We start from the raw sequence: 27,774 nt of genomic DNA, 5'->3' as shown, positions 1-27,774 counted from the left end.
GTGAATTTTAACTAAAAACTAATAAAAATATAATAAAAACTAACTAAAACATACTAAAAACATATTAAAAACAATGCCAAAAAGCGTATAAATTATCCGCTCATCAAATAACAATCCTGGATTACAATCCTTTAATGATAGGGATCACCTCACTCATTGTAGGTAACCAATCTTGGATTAGTGGGATCCAGTGCATATGAAACTCACGAACAAATAAAGGATTTCAAGGAATACTTACTGAGAGATATCTTCTCGTGATATACATGTGCGCAATCATTACAACTCCAATGAACAAGGCCTTTGTTTGCCAGAAAAAAAATAAATATACAAGGGCCAATATGCCAACGTTACAAGACAAATCCAACTTTGTGCGGGCCTAAAGTATATTAAGTTTAATCTCTATAAAAATAAAAGTATCCACGTACAAGGCCCAATCCGCCAACATCACCAGACAGAACTCTTTCCATTTGAACATGGGGCTAGGGATTCATTATTCAAGAACTGTGTTCCACCATCATTTGCGGTGGCATTGTGGGTGGAAGCGAACCCTAAACAATTGGCGATATAATCTGTCGCGATAGTTTTAATTCAACTTTTGGAATTGCGTTTCTATCAATGTATTGTTGTTAACGTTGTGCTGCATCATTCGTAGGGAGACTTTGTTCCGGTATGGTGGGTTCAACAGTCCCAAGGGGGTTTTCATGTCCTTGGTGCCCATGGACACGACACACTGATGTAAGTGAATCCTTGATTTGACCTTTTCTGTTGCCACTCTGATAGGTGAACATGTTGCAAATATAAACAGCGTGAAAGTACGCGTGGCTAATTGATTGAATGTTTCAACGTTCAGCTTATCAACACTGCCGTTATGATTGGGTCAATGGTTACTTCAAAGCTGATGTACCATGCCGTGTATGCATCCATGCGCCACATACATGGAAGTACTGGACAGAGGCCATTACTGGACAGAGGCCATTACCCGCGTTGCGTGCGTGTGCCGCTTACGCAAACCTTAGCAGACTTAGAAAAATTTTAAAGCTGCAGAATTTTAGATTTTTGCACCAAACTTTCGGCGATCATAACTTCCACTACAAAACATATTTTCTCAAACTTTATATTATTTTAAAGATTTTTAAATCATCTTTAATTTAAAATAAAATCCAATCAATTTTAAAATTAGATTTTTACCAAAAGTGACAATTCTCTAGTTTTTCCAAAACTTCTAAAAGCAAACCAACTCAAAACATACTCAAACATCATACCACGCATTTCTCAACTACTCCTCATGTATCCACTATCAAAACTATTGAATTTCATAATTTTCCTTAGAGTTCCTATCAATATCATCAATATGAAATATCATCACCACTAATCAAATTCATTAAAATCATTAGTTTCCAATTCAATCATCATCAAACTCCCCACTACCTCCAATCTTTATCAACATCAACTACACAATCAATACGCATCATCATTATCAGCATTCATCATCATAATTCATCAAGTAATCACAAACATCAATAATCATCAATAATTCACACTAATCCTAAGGTCCACTAGCCTATGTTTCACGAAACATTATATATTATATAAAGAAAATCGAAACTATAACTTGGTCAATTTCCAATATGCTCAAAAGTCACCAATTGATCACAACCAAGCTCAATCAAGCCACCAACTCAACTCCAGTTGCTCCCAATATCACAATTATCAAGTTATACACAATTAATTCAAAAAAATTAATACCTATGATTCTTAAATACATAATTTCACAAGGGTTAAGAATAAGCTCACCTAACCCAATATTCATTGGATCAAAACTCAATAGAAATCAAGTGCTAGAGTGTACCTAAACACGCAAAATTACAAAAATTACTCAATAACTATAGACAAATTTTCAAAATTCTTAAGAGCTGAGAACTGGGCAAAGATTTTCAAAAAGTATACCATAATACCTAACTAGAAGTAACAAACTCGGCGAAAGCTTCGCGTAGCAACTGACGACACACGAATTGGAACATTGTAACTCAAGTTATGAGCGATTTAAGTGGAATGTGAATAGTATTTTTATTTCTTTGCTCTCTTCTCTCACTCTCACCGTGCTCCCTCTCTTGGCTACATGGAATGAGCTGAAATGCTCATTAATTAGGGTTATATATATTGGGCTTGGGTCCAATTTGAGTCTGGTCCAATCCATTAGCGTTTTTGGTACGTTTGGCCCATTTTTGGGGTCAAACCTTCAGAATTTTCACCCAATTTTTAACTTTAATTATTTTCCTAAGTTTTTCTATAGTTTTCATTATTCTCATACAGTATTTAAGCCAGTACTGCCGACTAATTTACCAGTACGCATTTTTACGCAATTTTTTGCTGAAAATTATATTTTCCAACTTGAAAAATTTTATTGAGTCCAAATATCATATTTAAAATTTTTAATTAATATTCTAAATTTTTAAACCTATTTCATGCAATTAAATTATTTTAACTAAGTGGTTAATTAATTACAATTCTTACAGTTAGCATTTTAAATTTTATAAATAAAAAAATAACCCAAATAAAAATTATTTTATAATGTGTAAAAATCAAATTTATTTTTTATGTAAACAAATTTAATTAATTATAATTTAATATGACAATATAAATAATATTTAATATTGATTTAATATAATTATTTATATTAATTATACTTTAAATAATTAATATAAATTATTAATTAAACAGAGACATAATTATTTAATATAATAAATTATTATAATTATTAATAAATTAAATACTATTCTTGTGAGAGTAACCTAGATATAGCTCGGTCTCCGAAAGTCAACGCCGAGTTATTCCTTCAGTGCCGATCTATGAGCTTGAGAAATTCGAGCTTTCTATCTAGGAAGGTGTCACTGCATGGAGAGTATGAACAAGGGGGGATGTACCTGCAAAAGGCACTCCGATGCTTAAGTCAGTATTGAGAATTTAGTGTGTCTATTAAGGATAAAACATCATACCTTTATAGGTGAGAAGTTATTAGGTTTCATAAGTAATAAATACCTGGTCAGACAATTTTATTCGAGGATGTAGTTCGTTGACTTTGTTTGTAACGCATAACGGCTGAGTTATAACGCCAAATGCCGATTTATTACTCATATTGCCGAGTTATGGCTATTAATTTGTAACAGCCGTATCATAGCTCCCATGTTTAGCCTGAGGATTTTTAATGGAGCAGATTGAGCTTTTAGATGAGCTATAACTCGGTGAGTGGGGTAGTTTTGGAGCCTCCAGTTTAACTTGCTTTATTAAAAATAATATTAAATAATTACTGTAAAAAAAGGAATGTGGTTTTAAATGATGGCATTAAGAGGTTTGTCATTTCCAATGTCACTTGGACCGGTGAGTAGATGGATGGAGTGGATGTGGAGAACCTAACTGGTGGGGGTTACTTGTGATTAATTTTATTGGAATGCAAATAGTTTCTTCCCCTATACCATTATTTCATTTTGGTTAAAAATTGCTTGTGAAGGTTGCTGAGAAAGGAATGAGTAAAAGAGGTACGTTCTAGCTTTCTTTCCCTGTATTTTGCTTCTACATCTTTTGAATTTTGTTTGTTTAGTATGGGTTTTGAGAGAGAGAAAGAGAAGAGGGAGACGGTGGACTGGTCAGACGATTGGGTGAGTGAGGATGTTAAGATGCGTACATCACTGTTCACGGATGTAGAGGCTATGAAGGAAATAGATTTGAGGAAAATAGTGAAGCTAGGTTTAGGAATTCATGTGAAACTGTTACCATGTGCCAGCGATGACCGTGTGTATCATAGAGCAAAGGATTTTGAATTTTTCTTCATCAATAGTTGTGTCATGGAGGAACTGAGAGTGAAACTTCTATTCTCAGAGTTTCAATGTCAGGTGTTGATGTAGTTGAACTGCTCCCCCTCTCAGCTTCATCCTAATGGGTGAGCATTTTTACAAAGTTTTGAGGTGTTAATGGAGTATCTAGAAGAGAAGCCTTCTTTGGAAATTTTCTTCTCGATGTTTCAAGCAAACGGTGTTTGGAAGGGTGGGTGGATTAACTTGAATAGTTCTCCAGGTTTTGCTATGTTTAAGCTGTACAAATCTTTGTTCAAAGATTTTAAAGAAATATTTCTGAAGGTGGCGAGTGTGGAGGACGAATTTCCTTTCTACTTAGATGAGAATTTGGGGGAGAAATTTCCTTTGTTTTGCTGTTCGGAGCCACAAAATATTCTCAGCTTTGATCAGATTAACCCAAAAAGTGAAAGTATAATTGAGTATTTGGTTGAGGGTGTTGGCCGACAACAATTAATTTTTGCATTTGATCTGCTATAGTGGGATGAAAATAGGCAAGCAGTGATAGATTATTTAGGTAAACTTTTTGAGAAGTTGTGGTTTGAAATAAAATATGAGTATCTTGCAGACTTATTCAATTTTATTTCATTTTCAGGAGGAGAATATCCCGAGGTGTCTGCGGCAACCCTTAGAGCTCGGTTGAAGAGCAAAAACCTAGAAAAGGAGGGTTCGACCTCTAAAGCTGAAAAAATTGTTGCTGCTGGCGAAGTGAACTAGCCTAGGTCGAGGAGGAAGAAAGTTATTTTGAAGAAGAGGAAGGCTGATGTGGTGGGCCTTTCTGAAGGGTCCGAGGAAGATAGGGATACAGTCCCAACTGAAGAAATACAAGGTTTTTATGAGAACGAAAAGAAGTTGCATAACGTTGCCGATCAAAGTGATGGCTCGTCACTGCAGGGAAAGGATTATCCTTATATGGTAGTTGCCGATGAGGTTTGCCAGACGTCGGTAGATGTGACTATGGCAGACGAGGTTGGAGATGTCGCCATTGATCAATATATGCAGGTAACATTTGATTTTGATTTGCATACTGATATATGTAGAAATATGTCTTTTATGTTATCTGTTTGGTTTTTAAAGGTATTGGTCTTTGGCTGGCGAGCATAGGGCGCAACCAAGAGAAGAAACATCGGAAGTCTGCCAAGCAAAAGCAAGACCCAATTTTGGAAGAGAAATTGGCTTTAAAAAACAGCAAAGCTGCCGAATTCGAGGCTAAGTGATCAAAAACTGAGAAGTAGTTGAAACTGATGAAAGAAAATTATTCAAAAGAAGTGGAAGATCTGAAGAAAAAGGAAGTTGACCTTTCCACCATGAGTGCCTAGGTAATTGAGGTGACAACAAGGTTGAAAGAGGTGGAAAAATAGAAGGGAATAGAGATCCTTGATTCGTTTGTGGAAGGGTTTGAGCAAGCATTATAGCAGGCCAAGTTTCTTGCTCCTGACTTTGATTTTTGTCAGATGGATCCAGGGAAAATCATCCAAGATTGAGCTATGGTGGAGGATAATGATGTTGCTGAAGAAGAAGATGAGAATGTTGAATAGTGTTTGCTGTCGGGTTTGTGTATTTGGTTTCAATAAACTATATTTATTTGTTTTGAATTTTTTTTGCTTAAGATAGAGCTATTTTTTGGGACTTCGTTTATTTGACAGATTGTGAGCCCTTGTTGTGGCTGTGTGAAACTTTGCAAAGTTTAATATCTAAACACAATGTGACGGTTTAGATGCAACGGTTATAGTTGTTTTTCGATTGATAGTATCTGTTTGGCATTTACGTTAGGTTCCCGATAGTGGTAGTTTTCACTGTATGTTTGTTTTGACCTTAGTCAGTAGTTGTTTGATAGATTCGTCTGATAGAGATAATTTGATCAGTAAGGTCCGATTTGTTTGATTTTGGGTACAAATCGGCAATTTGATTAAAGATCGGTAATATGTTTATCCAATTTGATTATGGATAAAGATCAGTAATTTGATTATCCAATTTGGTCATGGATAAAGATCGGTAATGTGTTTATCGGAATTGTTTGATAAAGATCGGCAATTGATTTATCCAATTTTATTTGATTAATGGCGTCCAATTTGTTTGATAGATCGGTAATCCATAATTTGATCGGTGGAGATTGATTTGTTTGATAGATTATTTAATTTGATCGATGGAGACCGATTTGTTTGATAGATCGGTAGTTTGTAATTTGATCGGTGGAGGCCGATTTATTTGTTAGATCGGTAGTTTGTAATTTGATCGGTGGAATTTGATGAGTTTGACTCTGAATAGAAGTCGGCAGAATGATATCTTAAATTTGAAAAGAGATTAAAATGCACAGTGAAAGATAGTAAAGTGAAAAATGTTAGTTGTATTGATGGACCTTTGATTACAAAGGTGCAAGTAGGCAAGCCTCGTTAAAACCTCTCCAAGTAAAACCTTTGTGGGAAATATATTCTGAGTAGGAAAAAAGTACTCGCCTATCCCTGACTTTTAACTGTAATATAGCTTTAGAGATGATACATTCCAAGTGTTTGAGAGAGTGTTACCATTTAAGGTTTGTATTCGATAGGCACCATTGCCGAGAACTTCAATAAATCGGAAAGGGCCTTCCTAGGTTGCTGCTAGTTTACCGTGCGATGGGGGTCTTCTAGCTTATTCGGTTTGTCTGAGCACCAAGTCATTTATCTGGAAAGACCTTGGATGGAGCTTCTGGTTGTATCGCCTAGCTATATATTGTTGCATAGCTCAGTGTGTAAGTGCTGCCGAAGATCTTATTTCCTCGATGCTGTCTAGGTCATATTGACGAGCTGTATCTGACGTGGTAAGGTCAGCCATTTGGGTTCGGAGTGAGGCTTACGAGATTTCAACAGGTATCATTGCATCTGAACCATAGACTAGACGGAAAAACGTTTCTTTTGTTGTTGAGTGTACCGTTGTGTTGTATCCCCATATGACCTTTGGGACTAATTCGGCCCAGAGACCCTTTGCATTGTCAAGTTTTTTGCTCTAAGCAAGTAATATGACATTGTTGGCAGCCTCAGCTAAGCCATTTGTCTGCAAGTATTCTACAGATGAGAAATATTGTCTGATCTTTAAATCCTGCAAGTAGGATGTGAGTTTATGATCGGCAAACTGGCAACCATTATCAGTGATAATGTGTCGAAGTATGCCGAATCTACAGATAATATGTTTCCATACAAAGGAAACCATTTGTTGCGATGTGATATTTGCTAGAGGTTGTGCCTCTATCCATTTGGAAAAGTAATCAATTGCTACAATTAAGAATTTTACCTATCCTGTTGCTAGAGGGAAAGGTCCGAGGATGTCGATCCCCCATTGATTGAAGGGCCAACTTACCTCGGAACTGTGGAGAAGTTCGGTTGGAAGGTGTGTAATCGGACTATGTTTCTGGAAATTGTCACAGCTTTTCACTTTTGTTTTACAGTCTTGTTGCAATGTCAGCCAATAGAAACCAGCTTGGAGTATCTTTGTAGATAAACTACGGGCTCCGAGGTGTGTGTCACAAATTCCTTTGTGTGCCTCAGCAAGCGCAAGTTCGGCCTCCGACCTGGAAAGGCATTTAAGCAAGGGACGAGAGAATCCTTGTCTATAAAGGCAGTTGTTATATAGAGTTTCTTCTATATTCGTGAAATTTTTTCACATTCATCGGTCCAATGGAAAGCTTTTTTCTTTTTCAATAGTTGGAAAAAATAGAAAGAGTTAGAAGCTAGGCAAGGTAGGAATCTAGAGAGTGCAGCAAGTCTCCCTGTTAATTGTTGGACTTCTTTGATAGTTTATGGGCTTGTCATATCCAACACAACTCGGCATTTTTTCGGGTTGGCCTAGATTCCTCAGTTGGTGAGCATGAAGCCGAGGAATTTTCCCTCTTGTACACCAAAGGCACACTTTTCGGGGTTTATCCGCATGTTATATTTTCCGATTTGATAAAATATTTCTGCAAGGTCGTCAAGATGGTTGTCGCCGAGCTTTGTTTTGGCTACCATGTCATCGATGTAGACTTCGAGGTTTCTATCGATCTGTGTGGCAAATACCTTGTCCATAAGGCGTTGATATGTTGCACCTGCATTCTTAAGACCAAATGGCATAACTTTATAATAGTAATTTCCGTATTCAGTAATAAAAGCAGTCTTATTTTGATCGGATGGATGCATTAAAATCTGATTATAACCAGAATATGCATCCATGAAACTTAAGTTTTTATAAGCTGAAGCATTTTCTACTAATGAATCAATAGATGGTAAGGAGTAGGAATCTTTTGGGCATGCTTTGTTGAGGTCGGTGAATTCGACAGACATGCGCCATTTACTGTTGTGTTTTTTTACCATGACGACATTTGCCAACCAAGTTGTGAATCTGATCTCTTGTATGAAGCTGGAATTGATTAACTTTTTGGTTTCTTCCAAAGAGGCTTGTTTTCGTTCAAGTCCAAGGTTTCTCTTCTTCTGTGCTATAGGTCGAACAGATGGGTCCAATGCTAGCTTATGAGAAATTATAGAATGGTCAATGCCTGGCATATCTACTGGGGTCCAAGAAAACAAATCGGCATTTTGTTGTAGAAATCTTTGAAATGAGGTTTTCTCTTCTGAGCTTAGTGTAGATCCGATGATATGGGGTTAAGGTAGTTGATAGGGTGAACCTTCTGGGCAACACAAAGTTCATCACCTTGGCCGTGAATAGCCCAGGCGAATTATCTGGCTCGTCATCTTCGTTTTCTAGCTGAGCTTCTTCATTTTGCTTAGGTTAGGCTTCTTCATGCCGAGCAGTTTTAGAGACGTGCGTCGGTCCAGATTGATATTCGGATTCTGCTGTTCGCTCTTGCCAATCATTGTTGTTTTCAATCCGAGCATTGGTTAGCCCGGTGATCTGGTTTGCCATTATCTGGTTCTCCTCCGCCATGCGTTGGTTAGCTTGTTGTAACTCTGTTACCATCCAAAGGAGCTCGGATGGTGTAGGTGGAAGTTGTTCAGCCATGGTTGGAGGTGAAAATGTCGAGGCCGATGAAAATGAAAAGAATTATATTTTCGGGCCCACTGTGGGCGCCGATTGTTCTTGTGAGAGTAACCTAGATATAGCGCGGTCTCTGAAAATCAACACCGAGTTGTTCCTTCAGCGCCGATCTATGAGCTTGAGAAATCCGAGCTTTCCATCTAGGAAGGTGTAACGTCGTGGAGAGTATGAACAACGGGGGATGTACCTGCAAAAGGCACTCCGATACTTAAGTCAGTATTGAGAATTCAGTGTGGCTGTTATATCTTTATAGGTGAAGTAAGAGATCAGTTACGTTCTTGTTGATTATCTGAATTAATGAGCAGTTATTAGGTTTAATAAGTAATAAATACCTGGTCAGACAGTTTTATTCCAGAATGTAGTCCGTTGAGTTTGTTTGTAACGCATAACGACCGAGTTATAACACCAAATGCCGATTTATTATTCATATTGCCGAGTTATAGCTATTAATTTGTAACAGCCGTATCAAATACAATTTAGTTATTTAATGTAATTATTTAATTAATTATTATTTAAATAATTTTATTAAATAATTAACATAAATTAAATTAATTATGATTTAATTATTTAATATAATTATCTATTAATTATAAATTTATATAATTATTTATTTTTATAATAACTTGCCAGGTGGTAAGTTATTATTGGACAATAAAAGTCCCTGCTCAAATGCACTCTCTCCTCTTGAAAAGCACGTAGGGACTCTCTTTTTTTCTTTTCCAATGGCTGCCCCTGTTTTTGTCAAAAATAGGGCCTCATATTTCGGCCGTTGGAGTTACTCTAGATTTTCCTTATTCTCTCACCATCTTTTTTCAATTCTAGATTTTTCTTCTTTTCTCACAATCTTTTTTCAATTCTGTATACAGTCTTATGAGACTTTTTCTTTTCTTTTTTTTTTTCTCTCACACTTCAACACCTCTCTTCTCATTTTCTCATATTATTCTTCACCTTCGTAGATTCCAGTTTAACACCTAGCATCTACTTTAAACGTATTTCGTTGTCAATAAACCTGATATAGTTTAACATCTATCTCGCAGTGACAACAAAATATACATAAAATTTTATTACTTATCTCATTTGTAAAGGAGATATGTGTTTTATATTTTTTTATTTATCTCGTTGTTAGTAAAAATGACATACGTGTTTAATTTTATCAGATTTAGTGACAACGATATAAGTAAAAACATATAAAAATTTAATTTCTTAACATTACGTTTAGAGATGGCAATGGGTCTCCATGGAATAGTGACCATTCTCCTATCTCCCATCCCCGTTAGTAAAATGTCTCGTCCCTATCCATCCCATCATGAATCTCCATTTATTTTTTGGCGGATACCCGCGTATTCATGGATACTTGGATATTATTAAGTCTTAAATTTTTTAAAAAAATTAACACAAGCATAATAAAATTCTATACACAATTTAAGCACAAATTTAATATAAGAACATACACAAAAATTTTTTAACATATAAATTAAAATAAAATAAATTAAAATTATTTATGCAACTTATATATATAAAGACATTTAAATAAATTTTTTTTTGCGAGAATTTTTTGGATTCCCATGGGACCAATACTTCAATCCTCCCCCTTGTTTCTGTCTTTATTTATTTGTGAGAGAGAGTTTTCATTAATCTCTTCTTTGCGAGAATGGATCTTCTCAATTTTTTTTTAACAATTGAAGGAGTAAAGTGTGATCTTTCATCGTTAATTTTATAAGTAAGACAAAAAAAAATATGAGAGAAAAAACAATAAATGGTTAGAGATCACACTTTACTCTTTCAATTTTTTTTAACAATTGAGAGGATCCATTCCTATCTGTTGCAGATAATTATGGCCAATGCGAGTTTTTGTTTTTTTGTCATTCCTATGTATGTAATTATTTTAATTATTTTATTTATTTATAAAAAACAAAAAGCCAAACGAAGACTGATTCTGGGTGACACCGGCTGGTTAATTCCGGCTTTTTTTGAACCTTTAGAGTTTAGAAACAATAGCATAGCATAGCGAGTGAACTATGAATCTGGCTCTTGTCCATTTTTAAGAATGACAACGCGACCTCTCAAAATAAAATCAATCCACTTCGGTCCCTGTCCCCTAATTTCGTTATACAATGCGGTTTCTGTGGATATTTTTCCGTCAACTCTGAACAAAAAATGCTGACGTGTTAGGTTCAGAAATATATAGGGGTATAATTGTCTCTAAATTTAAATTGGTTAGGGGTTTATTTGTTCTTATTATTCTTCAAACAATATTTTTTTAATTATTTTTTATTCATTATATTAATATTCTTTTTTGAATAAATTATCAAATATATGGTATAATAAGTACAAACTAATTAATAAATTATTCAAATTTAAAAATATTATTTATTATAAAACTAAATAAATAATTCTCAAATATAATTTTTAAATATATAAATAATAAATTTTAAAATACGGTTAATACATTAATAATAATAACCCTATGATATACTATTAGTATTATAATCTAGATAATTTTCACAATAAATTGAAAACTAATGAACATATTATTTGATATATAGTAAAATATTTTTGAGTAATAACAAATTTAATTTTTATCTCTTTAAACTAAATTAATAATTTTATTTGATATTTTTGTATTAAAATACACTATGAATAGGCTACTAATACTAAATGAAGTAAAACATAATATATATATATATATATATATATATATATATATATATATATATATATATATATATATATATATATATATATATATAGAACCATGTATAAACTCAACAAATTTAAAGCATTTATAATATTATTAATCTATTAATAATATATTTTGTTATAAGGTTATAAATTAATATATATTATGCTTTATTTCATTTAATATTAGTAGTTTACTCATACTGTATTTTAGTACAAAAATATCAAATAGAATTATTAATTTAATTTAAAGAGATAAAAAATTAAATTTTTTATTACTCAAAAATATTTTACTATATATTAAATAATGTGTTTATTAATTTTCAATTTATTGTGAAAATTATCTATAGCATAATACTAATAGTATATCATAGGGTTATTATTATTAATGTATTAACCGTATTTTAAAATTTATTATTTATATATTTAAAAATTATATTTAAAAATTATTTATTTAGTTTCATAATAAATAAGTACAAACTAATTAATAAATTTAAATAATTTATTAATTAGTTTGTACTTATTTTACTATATATTTAATAATTTATTAAAAAAATAATATTAATATAACAAATAAAAAAATATTATTTAAAAAATAATAAAAACAAATAAATTTTTAATTAATTTAAATTTAGAAACAATTAAATATTTATTTATTTTTAAATTTAATATGTTAGTATTTTTTGTTTAGAATTGATAAAAAAATACTTATAAAAATTACTTTAAGTGATTAAATTAGAAAACAAAAATTAGAATAGATCGATTTTATTTTAAAGAATCGCCTTATGATTCTAAAAAATAGATAGAGAGCGGATTGCTAATTCCCTCTAGCATAGCCGGGCGTGTTGTATTGTTCGGCATTTCGGCAGAAGGCTTAATAAGAATAAGTATGAAACAATGGAACACACTAATGCCACTGCTGTCCCTGGGAATTCTCGTCTCCCCAACAAGAACACACAACACCCAATTTTGAATCCCATTCCTTATTATTATTCTCAATCATCCCCCTTTCTCTTCTGCTTCTGCTTCCATTTTTCAATTTCATGCTGATCTCTTTCGTACTCTTTCTGCTCCGGATCTCTCGCGTACCCCAGGTTGTCACCTACTCTTTCTTTCTTTCTTTCTTCGGTCAAACACATTTTGACTTCCTTTGACTTCTCTCCTTTCCTTTTATGTCTTTTTTTTTCTTTTCAATTTTTTTCTCGGTTATATATTCTGTGACATATGGTGTCCTATCTTTTTTAATTAGTCTCTTTTTTTTTTCATTTGGGAAAAAAAAACTGCAAGATTTTGTGATGATAGGAATAGACTCTGTTTGTTTCGTTACTTGAGGGTGTGTTACTAATTTCTTTCTAAAGTGCTTTCTTTTTGCTCTCGACATTTATCTACTATGCATGTTGAACCGCCTATAGAAATTATTAATCATGTATGATTGCTGTTCTCTTTCGTGTTTCTTATCTTCTTTGTTTGATGTCGTGATGGAGTAAAAAGAAGGAAAAAAATAGTAAATTTGAGTAATGATTCATTTTTTGTGAGCTTATTAGATTTTTGCATCTGGTAGTATCTAATTAGGAAACACTGTTGTGTATTCACAGTTCCAAGGATTTTGTGATGATGGATTTAAAAACAAAGAGGAGAACTATTACAGACAATGGTGATGGAGGGGATGATTTAGTCCTTGCTAATTTGATTGCAAATGGGGATGAGGTAGGTCCTCTTGTCAGGCTCGCCTTTGAAACAGGGCGGCCACAAGGGCTCCTTCACCAGCTGAGTTATGTGGTTAAGAAAAAAGAAGCTGAGATCGAGGAGCTGTGCAAAACCCACTACGAGGATTTCATCCTTGCGGTTGATGAGCTTCGAGGTGTGTTGGTTGATGCAGAGGAGCTAAAGGGCGAGCTGCAAAGCGACAATTTTAAGTTGCAGCAGGTTGGCAGCACCCTTCTAGTGAAGCTTGAGGAGCTTCTTGAGTCTTATTCTGTTAAGAAGAATCTGACCGAAGCTATAAAAATGTCAAAGAAATGTATGGAGGTGTTGGAGGTATGTGTCAAGTGTAACAGTCACATTTCTCAAGGCCAGTTTTATCTTGCATTGAAATATGTCAACTTGCTTGAGAAAAGTTACTTGCAGGATATTCCTGTAGACTCTCTCAAAATGGTCATTAAGAAGAGAATTCCGATAATAAAATTGCACATTGAGAAGAAAGTATGCAATCAGGTTAATGAATGGATGGTTCACATAAGGAGTTCTGCTAAAACTATAGGGCAAACGGCTATTGGTCGTACTGCAACTGTTCGTCAGAGGGACATGGAAATGCTGGAACAGCAGAGGAGGGCCGAGGAGCAGAATGTTTCGGGAGTAGGGGATCTAGCTTATACTTTGGATGTAGAAGATATTGAAGAAGATTCCAACTTCAAGTTTGATCTTTCACCTCTCTATCGTGCTTATCATATTCATGATCATCTGGGTATCAGAGAGCGGTTTTGTGAATATTACTACACTAATAGACTGTTACAATTGAATTCAGACCTGGAGTTATCTATGGCACAACCTTTTGTTGAATCATACCAGACATATTTTGCTCAAATAGCCGGATTCTTTATAGTGGAGGATAGAGTCCTGAGAACGACTGGGGGGCTTCTGACAGCTGATCAGGTTGACACAATGTGGGAGACAGCTGTGACTAAAATGACATCTGTGTTGGAGGAAAAGTTCTCCCTTATGGACTCTGCCACTCATCTTCTCCTAGTGAAGGATTACGTCGTTCTCTTTGGGTTTACTCTCAGACAATGTGAACGTGAGATCGGCACACTTCTTGATATGCTCGATAGAAACCATGACAAATACCACCTTCTTCTTTTGGAAGAATGTCGGAAGCAATTTGTTGATGGTCTGGACAATGACTCATATGAGCAACTGGTGATAAAGAAGGAAACTGACTATGAGAGTAGTGTTTTGTCATTTAATCTTCAGACTTCAGACATCATGCCTTCTTTTCCATATGCTGCACCGTTCTCCTCCATGGTACCCGATGCTTGTCGCATTGTAAGATCCTTTATCAAAGGCTCTGTTGATTACTTGTCTGATTGTACGCATACAAATCTCTTTGATGTTGTGAGGAACTATTTGGATAAGTTCCTGATTGATGTATTGAATGGAACATTACTCAATACTATCAACAGTGGCAAGATAAGTGTACCTCACGCCATGCAGATTGCTGCAAATATAGCTGTTCTTGAAAGAGCTTGCGATTTTTTCCTTCGTCATGCGGCTCAACTGTGTGGCATCCCATTCCAATCAGTTGAAAGGCTTCAAGCTACTTTGACATCAAAGTTGGTCCTGAAGACGACAAGAGAAGCAGCTTATATTGCTGTGCAGAGTTTGGTAGACTCCAAAATTGACGAGTTTATGTCTCTTAGTGAAAGAGTCAATTGGACTTCTGAGGAGACAAATCAGAATGGGAATGGCTACATGAATGAAGCTATCAATTACCTCGAGTATGTTCTATCCACCGCGCAGCAAATTCTATCCATGGATGCTATGTACAAAGTTGGGGTTGGTGCTTTTGAGCATATTTCCAATTCCATTGTGGCTGCTTTCTCTAGTGATGCCGTCAAAAGGTTTAATGCAAACGCAGTCATGAACATAGAGAATGACCTCCAGATCATAGAGAATTTTGCAGAAGAAAAGTTCTATTCTCTTGGTTTAGGTGAAATTTACTCTGAAGCTAGTTTTAAGAGCTGCTTGATCGAAGCACGGCAATTGATTAATCTTTTGCTAAGTAGTCAACCAGAGAACTTCATGAACCCTGATGTGAGGGAGAAGAGTTACTATGCACTGGATTATAAGAAGGTGGCTGCTATTTGTGACAAATTCAAAGATTCTCCAGATAGAATCTTTGGGAGCCTTTCAAGTAAAAATGCAAAGCAAAGTGCTAGAAAGAAATCACTAGATGTGCTCAAAAAGAGGCTTAAGGATTTCAACTGAATGATTTCATTGCAGGTAGTAGGGCATATTTGAAGTGTTTCGTCTTGTTATGGATGTTTAACTTCAGGTTGATGTACTAGTTTTTCTATATTGTTCGACAAGATTGTTTGGAAATCTTGGAAATGAATTCATTCTAGAAATCGAATTCCATTCTTTCAAAGTACCCAAAATTAAATCTGGTCAAATAAAGGTCTAATTTTATATAGTAACTCAGTGAATTAAAGTGAAGAATATATATGCTAAAAATGCCATTAAACCATAATGAATGAATTTGTTCTAGGTGAGCAAAATAGTTGAAATAAAAAACAACTCATTTTTCATATATGTGATCTATTGATTTATTCCAAGGACATTTTAAATCATAGCTAAATGAAATTGTCAAGAACCAGGGTTGCTCATTATAAATCATATGGGATTTACCTAAATTATATATACTTTTGTAGAGTATGTTAAGCATCAATTTGTCTGGTTTGAAGTTAATTTACTTTGCATTTGAGCATTTAAGGATCTATTTTCTAATGCAATAATTCAAAGTCTATATCTGAGTTGTATGGGACTTAATTAATAACAATCTGGCCTAAGCTTTGCTTATGCCATAAGGTACTTCAATTTCAATTCGATTTTAATCTCCTCCATTACAAGTTTAAATTGTTAAACAAAATTTATTCTGAATTGTGGAGTACCACATACAAGAATGCTGGATCATAACCAAATCACTACCAACTAATGACCCTTTATTTAATTCTTCCTAGTTTATTCTTTTAACTATATCAAAGCCTAAGCCTTATAACATTAAACTACAATGGGTTGTTCTCCTTCAAGCTCAGATATGACTATCAATGAATCAGTCAATGCAAGAAAGAGAGGTTCAGACTTTGGAATTGGATTGATTACCTGAAAAATGGGAAAGCTTATGAGTGTGTTTATATATATTGGATGCCAAAATGAATTATTCAGAACAGAATAAATGTGAATTCACATCATTGGCATACCTTTCTGTCATTTTTTACATAACCTATGGCTACTTCTCTCCTTAAATGAGCTCTCTCAGAAAGCTCTGAAAATGATGGTTTCTCTCCTTCTTTCATGTAAAGGCCAATATCCTGTAAAACAATAAAAAATAAATAAAAAAAGAGACAATGATAAAGCTCCAAAGAGGAATTAAGCCCAAAATGGTCCCTGAGATTAGCCGCTTGCACTAAAAAGGTGCCCGAGATCCCAATTGCACCATAAACGTCCATGAAATTGAAAAAATTGTACCACATTAGTCTTCCATTCCCTTTTTGTCGAGTTACTCCGTGCGCCGTGGGTGATCTGGCACATCCTTTCCATGTTGGATTATAGACAAAACAATGTCGCTTCAGTTTTGGCACTAAATGCTTGATGAAATGACGCCGTTTAACCTTAATGGCCATACATTTGTTGTGGGGAATAAGACATTTTGTGGTATATTAAGGTGAAATGGCATTGTTTCATCAAGCATTTGGTGCCAAATCTAAAGTGACGTCGTTTTGTTTAGTCTAGCATGGAAGGTTATGTGTCAGATCACTTACAGCATGACAAGTATCTCGATGGAAAGAGAGTAGGGACCAACATGGTGCAATCTTTTCAATCTCAGGGACCTTTGTGGTGCAATTGGAATCTTATGGACTTTTTGGTGTAAGCGGGCAATCTCAGAGACCACTTTAGGATATAACTCCTCCAAAGAGCTACACTGAATGGACATTGATCTACATTGATCTAATTTCAAGGCCATATACTGCAATAGGGCAAGTAACATGTTTAGTTGATCACGTTTACATTTCTCAAGAATTGTATAATCAAAGGAATAGAGTGCTGAAATTATTTATATGATAAAACCCTCGTACATATTACTAGGAGACTAATCATTTTGATACACTTTCAGTATATAGAGTTTTATGCAATTAATCAATTATTTAGCAGCATGTTTAATTTGAGATACTTTGCTGAGAGCCAAACACTTCTAATGATATAACCTAACATGATTGCATGTAAACATCAAAATTTTATCCAATTATTATTAACCCTTTTGGTGGATGAATGCATATTACCTTTACATATATTTCGTCGCCTTCTGCATTTAGAATGTCTTTCCAAACTTCGTTCAATTCACTGTTCTCGGCCACTGTTTTACGAGTTCAAATACTTAATACGTTAACATTGACACAGCGAAGGAAGCAAAAGAAGCAAAGCTCAAGAAATAAGAGAACAAAAGAGTGTATAACCTTGAGCTGTTACAAGGCTCATCACTTCTTCTGCAGCAATATAGGCCATCGATGGTTTGATTCTATTAATCTGCAGCCAAATTTTTACATTATTACGAATTAAGGGATAATTAAGAAAGTTAAAATAAAATCAAAATATTAAGAGAATTACTTGCTTTCCCAATTTGGAATCAACAATTTCTGCAACTAGATTTTGGACCTATAAAAAAGAGCCAAATTAATCCAAACATATATAGATACTCTTTAAACTAAAAAGAACTAATTGTTGAACATTTTGAATTCAAACTATAGGATAAAGTAAGTGTAAAATACCAACCTTAACCCCAAGTTTGTTGCAGATATTTTCTGCAAGTAGGAGAGAATATGCAGATTGCTTATCAGCCTTTGATGGCTCTCCAAGAAGCCAGTCTCTGTCTGATATGACAGCGACCGAGAGAGGAATATCTTCATTCTTCAAAGAATTCTGAATATTCAAAATGGTCCCCTCTAAAGTGGCATAATCCATTGGATTTCCAATCTATAAATGTAACCAAAGCAATGATTACATGATTATACCAAATGCAGGAACCAACATAAATTCGAATAAATTAGTTGACAGCTTGAGATGATACCCTATGCGAAACTCGGACATTCTTGAGTTTGCTGTGACCAGTAATGTTATTTGTCCTGCTCATTCTTTCGTTTAATGGTGCATCTGATAATACTTCCTGCAACATTGTTATTGTTTATCAGAAATTACACTCTCACAAGAGTTTATATATAATCGAAATGATTCCACCATATGTAGGAACATACCAAAACACTACCAGGACCAAGATAGTTATCATACTCTTGAAGCATTTCTACTGCATCAGGTCGCCACCCAAGTAAAAGAATACATTCTTTAGGTCCTAGACTCCAATCTGATGCCTTAATGATTATCACCAAAGAAAGTTAGCATTTCATACAATCCACATGGTATGACACTAATCTGACATGTCGACACAGAATAGAAGTAACATACCTTGGAACCTGATCTATTTGGACGTTTTACAACATTAGCTTGTCTTAATTTACTCAACTCCATCGCATGACGCACATCCTTTTCGTGTACTTCCTTGTTATGGATTCCATCTTTTCCTTCTTGCCCATTTGTGGTTACAAATTTTGGATTTTTAGTACCCTCAAGGGATCCAATGAACAATATCTAGCAAGGAAAGCTGAGTGATATGAGAGAGTATGCTTGCAAGCCTTAACAATTCATCAATGCCATAAAAGGAGAATCTAAATGAATACGCATCAACCTGAGCACAATGTTATAAACTACTTCAGAAAGCCAAATCAAAGACATGAATAGTCTATCCAAAATTCAAATTGAACTAGCATAGTAGATAATACAACAATCACATGATGCCAACAAGGCCCTTGGTTTCTTCTTCAAAGAAAGCCTATGTTATCACTATCGTAGATTTTCCCTTGTCCCTATTGTTCATAAAAGATGAGCTTTTTAAGTTAAGAGTGGATACACCCTTACCTTAACTAGCTTCCTAAAGGTAAACCAAGTTATCATCTTAAATTGTTTTCAATTGGAAATGAGTTACTCTGCAGGCATGGGATTCTAGTTATAATTGCCAATCTTTTTTTATCATAAAAAATTCTAAAACACTGCACCAATACCAGTCATTTTGTATATAGCCATCTAAACCTGGCACTCTTCACAAAATCCAAGACAGAAAGGTAGACAGGACAGATGAGATATAATTAATTTGAAATCAAACTGAGTTATGGTTAGTTGACATACTTTGTCAGTTTTCTGCAGAATTTCACCATCATTTGGGTGGAAAAATATCCTCCCACTACGATAAAGACCGCACACAACAGCCTGAAACAACATTAACGTAAAGATCACTAATGTGAAGTATGTAATATAAATGGATCCTTTGGTAAAAAAGAACTACGTTTGAAGAAAATAGTTACCTCTTGAAATCCACGTCTTATTTGCCTATATGTCATTCCTTCTAGATTAGGCAAGCTGCAAAGATTGAATACATTTTCTGCATGTGGAAATATAGAAGTTAGAATTCAGAGGTGATTTTAGGTCATGAAGAAAATTCATAAAAGTTTAACATGATTTCAAATATTAGAGAAAGCATCTTAGTTTACTACTATAATTTAATGTCTCACTGACTAAACAGCAAAGTGAAAATCATACTAGAATTTGGAGCTAGACCTGTCATTTTGAAATTATCTCCTACTTTGGTAGAGATGAAACATATAAAATAGCATTTTAAGAAGATATATCAAATAAATGACCAAGAGACTTTACAAACACAATATGTATAACATATAGAGTGCATGAGTGTAGTACTTCGATAATTTAGCAGGTGCCTGTAGATCTTTATAAGCCCTTTCTGCCGAGAGCACTGAACAAATAATTTGGATGCGACATTTTCTACCGGTGCTACATTCAATCCTGAGATTGACTTCAGCAATTCACATGTACTGGAACCTGAAACCTGCATTCGATAATTGAGAATCTGTTAGAAAAAGTTTTATTCTCGGCACTTTTTGACCGGTTTCACTAAAGATACTCATAAAAACGATACCTCGACTATGGTGGGGATAGAATCCATCTTTGGAATTGGTTGAAGGGCTAATACAGAAAGAAATGCATCTGTGTCAACTTCATACCTAATATATGTAAGGATATGGTATTATAAACTTAATTAAAGTGAAATTTAGCATGCAACAGAAGTCAAATTATGCAGAAATTTGTGCTACTAAAACAACTCAAACTATCGGTGTGAGAACTATGATGCCAGTAATTGGCCTACATTCAACAAATAGAGAAGTCAAAGAAAAAAAACTCTCCAACCATCACGACAAATGGTTAGCAGTTAAGTATTTTTGCGAGAGAACTTGAATCTAAACATGCATTTCACTACTTGTGCTCTTACCGATCCCCTTTTGTTGGCAGGATGATTATTGCACGTGCCTTATTCGCAGCTGCTCTCTCAAATGATTTTGTTAAACTGAGGCTACAACTGTAAGTCCAGAAATTTCAAATAAGCATGAAAGAAAGTAAGTTCAAACCTCAAATGTATCAGTAAAATACAAACATTAGCCATGCATGCAGAAAGATGTATGATTAAATAGGCAAAGGACTATGCATTTTATCTCTTTTTAATGCATATTTCTACAAAATTAAGCAAACCTTCATTTGTATTTTTCTTGTTGAATTTGATCACATTACACATTCTATCTTTTATTCTCTAAATAGAACCTTCTCCAAAATAACCAAAGGAAAGCAAGTAATTAATGCAAAATATGTTCCCATGATTAAAAGAAGGAAATTACCAAGCAATGATACCTCTTGGTAAGCACATCGATGTGATTTAAATCTTTTGCGATATTTTCAGCTATCCGATCCATCTGTTTTCTTGGAAGATCGGACATAAGAAGAATTCTCTGCTTCCTGCATAGAAATGAAAAAACATATTACAAAAGCCATCAAGCAGAGCGGAAGAAAAGGGAAATAGGCAACTACCTTGTCTGAACCATTTACCTAGCTGTAGCTGTGCCTAAGCGGACAGCGTATTCATGGTACTTATTTAGCTGCTTTAATATGAATGGTAGATGACTATTCATCCCACAAATAATGATATGATCAGTCTCTAGAACTTGTATTTGTGCCCCCTCCCTGAGTTTTTGCATATTATTCTGATTGGAAGACTTATAATTAGCAACATGCATTAAGAAACATTACTTGATGAATGCTTACGGCTTCGGATCATACCCTAAATTGTTCAGTCATTGTACTTAGCAGGCGAGAGTAAAACAATATACCCCATATTGCAAGAAGAAATCCAATGATACGCTCAATGCGTGTTGATTGCTGAAGACCAAGAAAATGCATGCTATTTAGTCAACATAAAATGCTTACAAACAAAATTTAGAATAAGATTAATGTACCCTTAAATGAGTAGATGAAGAACAAAGACAAGCCCATGCTTCCCAGAAGCAATCTTCCAGAGATTGTTTACTACCCCTGGGTAATTGAATATTAAGCAGATCAGTAAACACATATAAGCAAATAAAAAAGGATATATTCTCCTAACTGGTGTGCCTAAAAATTCTCCTGATTCAAAATATCAATCACATACATTCAGTCGTCCTTTGATGCCGTGTAAATTACAACTCAACCGATGTGAGTGAAATATTGAATTAGGAGAATCAGTAAGTAAATTATTAGGAGACTACATCAAGACTCGCCTCGAGAGTGAATAATTCCATTTCGAAAGTGAATTTGATTACCGGAACTTGAAAAAAAGGAGACCACCAATGACAACAAATGAGAAGCATGCTACAAGGAGCACCACAAAGAACCTGAAAGAGCAAACTGATTCATTCAGATAACAAGGAGCTTAAATTTCGCGTAGCAGGAAAGATTTTGGAAAATAAACAAGATCCATTGATTTAAATCATTGCATAAACACAACCAAGTTAGACACTTTTTACTGGAAGTATTCAGATAAATTTTCTGTTACCCTTCTTGGCCTCTAACAAGTGACCTTCCTGGTTGCAAATAATTACCATTTGTTTAGATAACCAAAATACTAAAGGTGCATGCTGTTGCCATTCAGCAATAAGATTATGCATATAGCAAATTTTTGCCTTGTAGCCATGAATTGTCAAGAAATTCATGCTATATTGATAGAACCATCTTGTAGCAATATAAATAACACGAAAACTATTGAGGAAAGCTTAAAATCTATCTTAATAAATAGCATATAAAAAGGTTCTTGGCCCAAAATGAAGGGGATTAAAGCATTGACTTACGTGGCAACATTTCTCTCAAGTTGGATGTTAAATAAGTACAACAGCCGTGCTAAGCTCCATCGAAGATCTTCAAAAGAAGGCAAGGACACATCTAATTTAAGAGGCTTAGGTTTATTCAAGGGATTAGAAATACATGCAAGAGGCAACCTTGTTGCACTAAGAGTCCGAAGCACATCTGGAAGTAATGCTCGGACAACTTTTATTATCGGATTAAAACTTCCCTTATGCATCAATCTCAACAAGAAGTATAGCGACATAGACCTTATCATGTCTTTATGCTGTGGACCCTGCAGCTAAAAACAATGTCTTGAAAGATTTAGTAAAAAGATCCTGTGAAGTTTAACAACTCAAAATCCTGTTAATACACTCATAGACAGCAGGTTTCAGCATAAAACAACCATGTTCTTTAAAGAAAAAGAATCTCAACAGAACAAGTTCCCAAGGGACCACAATATTAACACAAATATGTATTTCTTACCTGAGAACTAGTATTACTTTTCTCTGTTGAAATGAACTGAGTGGCCAATTTTTCTAGCACATTTTTGGAAGTGGTAGAATTGGACATAACTTCTGACCTGTGAGAATCAGCCTCCCATCTCCCTACACGGATTTCATCAATTCGACTTTTAGTATTAGGAATGAACAATCCAACAAAATGTTGTACCACAGGACAATGAAAGAATAGTATACAATACAAACATCATAATTAATCAGGAAGACCAATAAATTATCAAACCATATGCAATGACATTTTCACAGATATGTTGTGGGGCGCTGATAAGAAACACGTAAATAAAAAAAATAAGCATAGAATTCTAACTCAGAATCCAAGGGAATTTGATGGCTTACTGGCCTTGCTCCCAAGTCTTATGCCTCCTCTTAAATAAGTGTACTCTTATTTTTCTATCACTCAAGACACTAAATCATGGTTCCCCCCACGCCCAACAAACCCCTCTTTTATTTATAAAACGCAGGAACTCAGTAACTGACAAGTTTAAGATGTTATAAGCTCAAACAAAACAAACATTATCAGCTCTCTTGATAATGACTGAACAGAGGAAAAATTCTCTTGATAATGACTTAACAGAGAAAAATTATTGTTGTTTTCTCTTGACTCAAGAAACTCACCTTCACGTTGTACTATTAGAGTATGTGCATTCAATACCGAAGATTCGATGCATCTGAGGTGCCAGGGCAAAAACCACCTGCAAAGGCATTGCCAGAAATTAAATAGAGAATTTTCCAAATAAGGTACTAAATTAAAATCCAGTGTACTGGTGTTATTAGCAAAATTTGAATGCAAATCCATTCGGTCCAACATTAAAGTATTAATTATTATAAGCAGCATGAATTGCTATGTAACTGAACCATCTCCATGGAATTCTCTTCATGAGCTTGTGTTATTATCTTCAACAAACATCAACTCCCGCATCAACAGAAACCGAAATTCAACCCAAGGGGTTGATCTCATGGCTAAAATAATTTGTACTTAATTTTTTAACCACTCATTTTTTTTAAACCTTGAGTTAGCAGCAAGCGGAGTTAATTCCCATAAGATTAAAAAAAAAAAAGCCTTAAAGTCAAGTTAATGCCAATACAAGATTCAGGACATTATTACCATACAAAACTAATGATTAAAGATAGAAAGTTTAATATTTATACACCAAAACTAACTGTTTTACACTTTAGATTACCATTCAAATGATGAGTATAAAAGGTGATTACTTTTGCTTACATGAGAATACAAGATATGATAATTGTGTATAGATTTTAACTCCGGATAGATATAAAACTATTCGAAGTTGAGTGAATATCCCCAAAATAAAAAAGAAAGTTTAGCTACACATCTGGGGTAGTAAGGTAAGTGAATAAGGTAATTCCGAATCTCAATGCAAACAAAATGTCCATTGTTTATGATCATTGGCTATACAAATTGAGAAGCGTAGAAGTCAACGGAGTAATCCAGAATCTCTAACACTAAGACAGAAGGTAGTAAAACCAGAAATCTAATACGAATTTTGAAAGGAACAACAACATAAAGAACATGAACATGAATAGCAATAGTATACCTCGTACCCTTGACGGCTGATGAGAAGTGGTGGGAATGGGTTAGAAAGCGGGAAGAAGAGAGAATCCATGGCTGAGAGGTATGGCTATGCAAGTGAGGGAGAATCATAGCTCCTTCTCTCTACGCTGATCTGAGAATGGTGATTATTCTCTTACAGCATTTAATGTTGTAGATGTTGGAAGAGAGAAGCATGATGAGTGAAGAAGCAGAAGCACAAGGAAATGACGTGGCAATTATCGACTAAATAAATAAATAAATGGCAAAAATATGGAAGCATGGACAATCGCTTTCTAGATTTGTAACATCTTTACATTGACATAAAGCCATAAAGGTTAAAGGTGTTTGTTTGATGGTGGACCTATTGATTTGGTACCATCACACTTGCTTCTAGTATGTTATTGGGATTGGAGTAGATTGGATCAGAAATCGAAATAGAATATATTTACATCTACTCTCTCTCTCTCTCTCTCGAATCATCCATTATCCACTTGCATGCTTACTCTTGCTAGAGTTACCTAAAACGTTAATTTGGATCTAAATTTGAGGTCTAAATTTTTTATGAAGTAATGTCCGACTTGTTTTTGCGCCAAAATATCATCGTACCAGTTTCTCATGAAAATGTGAGGGTGGTATCTGCAAGAGACTTTAAGATTTAAGTTAACAAAGGTTTTAAGTAGAATTTTAATAAAGTAAAACATAAATATATCTGAGAGATATTAATATATTTATAGTAGAGTTTGATAACTACTTTTTTTGAAATAGTTTCACCTTTAGTTGAGAGATAACTGTTCTCTTTATATTTGAGAGGTTGTTGGGATCTATTTTTTAGGAGAGATAAAAATAATAAAAGAGATTCGAGGAGGCAGTTACTTATTAGGATAAGTAACACTGGTCTTTGTCGTCGTGTTCGACCTCTTTAAAGAGGTCGGGTAAATGGTAAAGGCCACTCTTTTTGGGTGGGCCTTTTTGTCCTTGTTGGACCTGACTCTATGTTTTGGGGTCAGGGTATGAACATTGCCCCTATTTGAGTCTGAGCTTTCATGAGGTCGGGTTCAAACATTTCTTGACGCCAATTTTCGTTGTCGGGTACGCCACCTTCAAGAAGTCAGCTACTCTGTGTGCTTTGAAATTTTGAACGTTACCACTTTAAATGAAGGGTGAACGTTATGTGGCAGTTTCCTTGGAATTCGCACATGGCTTTAAAGAGTGGTGTGAAATGGCTGTTTTGCCCCTTCTCTCTTATAAAATGCTTCGCGTTCTCCTTCTGTTCCGAGGGTTTCCTAAAACTGTAGGTCGATCTCGGACGAGATCTTCTGAGCTGGTCGAAGCTGTCGTGTTCGACTTGTTGGACTTAGTGGTGGTGCTGATCCTTCGTCCTCGGAGGGTGGGGGGTACCTGCAAAGGACTCTGATACTTAAGTTAGCAAGGGTATTAAGCAGATATTTTGTAGAATTAGAGTATGAGTTATACCTGGGTGCTCTAGTGTATTTATAATGATGTAGAGTGATCTTTTTAGATAAGATAAGTTAGTTATCTTATCTTATCCTTCATGGGAACCGCCCTTATCTTTATAGGCTTGGGCTGCCTTTGGATTTGGATCGTGTTCCTCTGTTTGGGCCTTTTATTGGGCTTTCCTGGCAGTTTGGCCGAGCTCTTTGAGAAGAGGTCGGATTGTCCTGACCTGAAGAGGTTGGTTGCTTTGTTGGTAGAACATCCCGGGTCGGACAGCTCGACCCAGGGTATGAACAGTGCCCCTGCTTGAGCTCGGTTTTCCTTTTGAGGTCGAGTCTTTAGTTTTAGGACTTCGATCCTTCTCGGGTGAAACCGAACTCGAGCATTTCGTCGATTTTATCTTTGTAGAGTTCCTTTTTTTGAATGCGGAACATTTCTGTTCCGTTTCCTTTGAAAGCGCGCGCTTTTGTATTTAGCGCCCTTGCCTCGGAAATACGCGAGGGTTTTAATGCCCTCATTAATTGGTTTTCAATGTCCCATTTCTTTTCTTTTATTTTGAACTTTTACACACAGAAACGGTTTTTTCTTTTCTCTATAACTTCCCCTTTTCTTTCTCACTTTTCTATTTTTGCCTGTGTTCCGCCCTTTCGCGTCTTCTCTTTGCGACGTCGCTTGGTGATCGTAGGTGTCCTCTTTTGTTTTTGACGCGCGCTTCATCTTCAATCTCTCCTCCGTAAGCTTCCCCTTTTTTCAGGTTGGTTCATCTTCTCTTTTGCTTGCATTGTTTTGTTTTCCTGGTACAGTAGGGTTTTTACTTGAGTAATTTTTTTGGAAAGTTTGAACCTTTTTTACATTTCTATGCTTTTGCCACCATGATTTCTGGTTTCTTCTTTTCTGGCATTTCCTGAATGGTTGAAGCTTCTAGGGTTTTACATGTTGTTGCCTGTTTCTGTATAAGTGACTTGTTTGATTTTGAAGAAAGATTGTGCCTTTGACAGTTTTTCCGCTTGGCATGTTCTTGCTGTTGGGTAGACTAAAATCGTATTTTTGAGAGGCGTCTGATTTTGATGACTTTATTTGGTTTGTGGCCTTTCCGAGTGCCATTCTTGTTGAAGTAGAGACTTTATTTTCTTGTTGGGACATGTAGAGATGTAGGCTTGTAAGCTTTCCTGAGTCCTTATCCTGCCTCCATAGGATGCCCCTAGAACTTTTTGGACTGGGTCTCGGGGTTCCTTTTGTTGCTTTGCCTAGCTTCTTGACGCCTATACGCTTTAGTTTTCGAGTTGTCTCCATTTATGTCCGAGTCGTTTGATTAGTGTTCCGAGATATTTTTGAGTAATCCAATCTTCTTTTCTTCTTGTAGGACTAGTTAACCATGTCTTCTCGCAAAAATATTGTTGAGACATCTTCCCAAGTTCCTGAGGGCATGGCCGATTGGGTAGATTCTATGGTCCTCTTGTGCGTCTCGTTGGTTATCTCAGAGTTTTGTCAGCAACTTAGGCAGTTTCATAGGATTTGTGACAACGGTAGTGATGAGAAGAATTATGAGCTCGTATCTCCAACTTCTGATGAAAGGGTTTGCTTTTCTACCCGGATTGCTGGAAAGCGCCCCTTTTTCTATGCATATGACTTCTTTTTTAGTCAAATGAATATTACTCTTCTTTTTACCCCC

General features: G+C 35.1%; 2 protein-coding genes across 5 annotated transcripts; one reads left to right on the top strand and one right to left on the bottom strand.

The window, feature by feature from the left end:
* Positions 1-12,379: 12,379 nt before the first annotated feature.
* LOC130951336 (exocyst complex component SEC15A-like) lies at positions 12,380-15,723 on the top strand. 2 transcript variants are annotated; one of them, XM_057879989.1, is made up of 3 exons: positions 12,380-12,628; positions 13,130-13,571; positions 13,662-15,723. In XM_057879989.1, the coding sequence occupies exons 2-3, from the start codon at positions 13,146-13,148 to the stop codon at positions 15,516-15,518; spliced, it is 2,283 nt and encodes a 760-aa protein (XP_057735972.1). In that variant the 5' UTR covers positions 12,380-12,628; positions 13,130-13,145; the 3' UTR covers positions 15,519-15,723. The 2 variants fall into 2 exon arrangements, with proteins under 2 accessions (XP_057735972.1, XP_057735971.1); XM_057879988.1 differs by having other exon boundaries at positions 13,130-15,723.
* Positions 15,724-16,048: 325 nt separating this feature from the next.
* On the bottom strand, positions 16,049-25,029 carry LOC130951397 (putative ion channel POLLUX-like 2). 3 transcript variants are annotated; one of them, XM_057880046.1, is made up of 23 exons: positions 24,652-25,029; positions 23,711-23,787; positions 23,061-23,182; positions 22,583-22,869; positions 22,058-22,129; positions 21,716-21,791; positions 21,540-21,638; positions 21,309-21,463; positions 21,114-21,218; positions 20,701-20,787; positions 20,350-20,434; positions 20,112-20,259; positions 19,721-19,797; positions 19,545-19,625; positions 18,768-18,950; positions 18,560-18,673; positions 18,376-18,471; positions 18,081-18,281; positions 17,916-17,963; positions 17,765-17,834; positions 17,591-17,664; positions 16,511-16,621; positions 16,049-16,412 (listed from the first exon to the last, which is right to left on the bottom strand). In XM_057880046.1, the coding sequence occupies exons 1-23, from the start codon at positions 24,756-24,758 to the stop codon at positions 16,311-16,313; spliced, it is 2,577 nt and encodes an 858-aa protein (XP_057736029.1). In that variant the 5' UTR covers positions 24,759-25,029; the 3' UTR covers positions 16,049-16,310. The 3 variants fall into 3 exon arrangements, with proteins under 3 accessions (XP_057736029.1, XP_057736030.1, XP_057736028.1); XM_057880047.1 differs by having other exon boundaries at positions 22,583-22,875; positions 24,659-25,029; XM_057880045.1 differs by having other exon boundaries at positions 16,050-16,412; positions 22,583-22,875; positions 24,652-25,028.
* Positions 25,030-27,774: the final 2,745 nt, after the last annotated feature.

Source organism: Arachis stenosperma, chromosome 9 (genome assembly GCF_014773155.1).
Source record: "Arachis stenosperma cultivar V10309 chromosome 9, arast.V10309.gnm1.PFL2, whole genome shotgun sequence".
In the NCBI taxonomy this organism is placed as follows: Eukaryota; Viridiplantae; Streptophyta; class Magnoliopsida; order Fabales; family Fabaceae; genus Arachis; species Arachis stenosperma.
The sequence above is the reverse complement of the archived record's forward strand: the minus strand, read 5'-3'. Positions and strand labels throughout refer to the sequence as shown.

Excerpts from the sequence above, each read along its gene's own strand:
- LOC130951336 (XM_057879988.1), top strand. The coding sequence starts at position 13,146 with ATGATGGATTTAAAAACAAAGAGGAGAACTATTACAGACAATGGTGAT.
- LOC130951397 (XM_057880045.1), bottom strand. The coding sequence starts at position 24,758 with ATGATTCTCCCTCACTTGCATAGCCATACCTCTCAGCCATGGATTCTC. Across the intron at positions 22,876-23,060 it reads AAAGTAATACTAGTTCTCAG|CTGCAGGGTCCACAGCATAA; the intron begins GTAAGAAATACA and ends CATTGTTTTTAG. Across the intron at positions 21,792-22,057 it reads CTCCTTTTTTTCAAGTTCCG|GGGTAGTAAACAATCTCTGG; the intron begins GTAATCAAATTC and ends TCAATTACCCAG.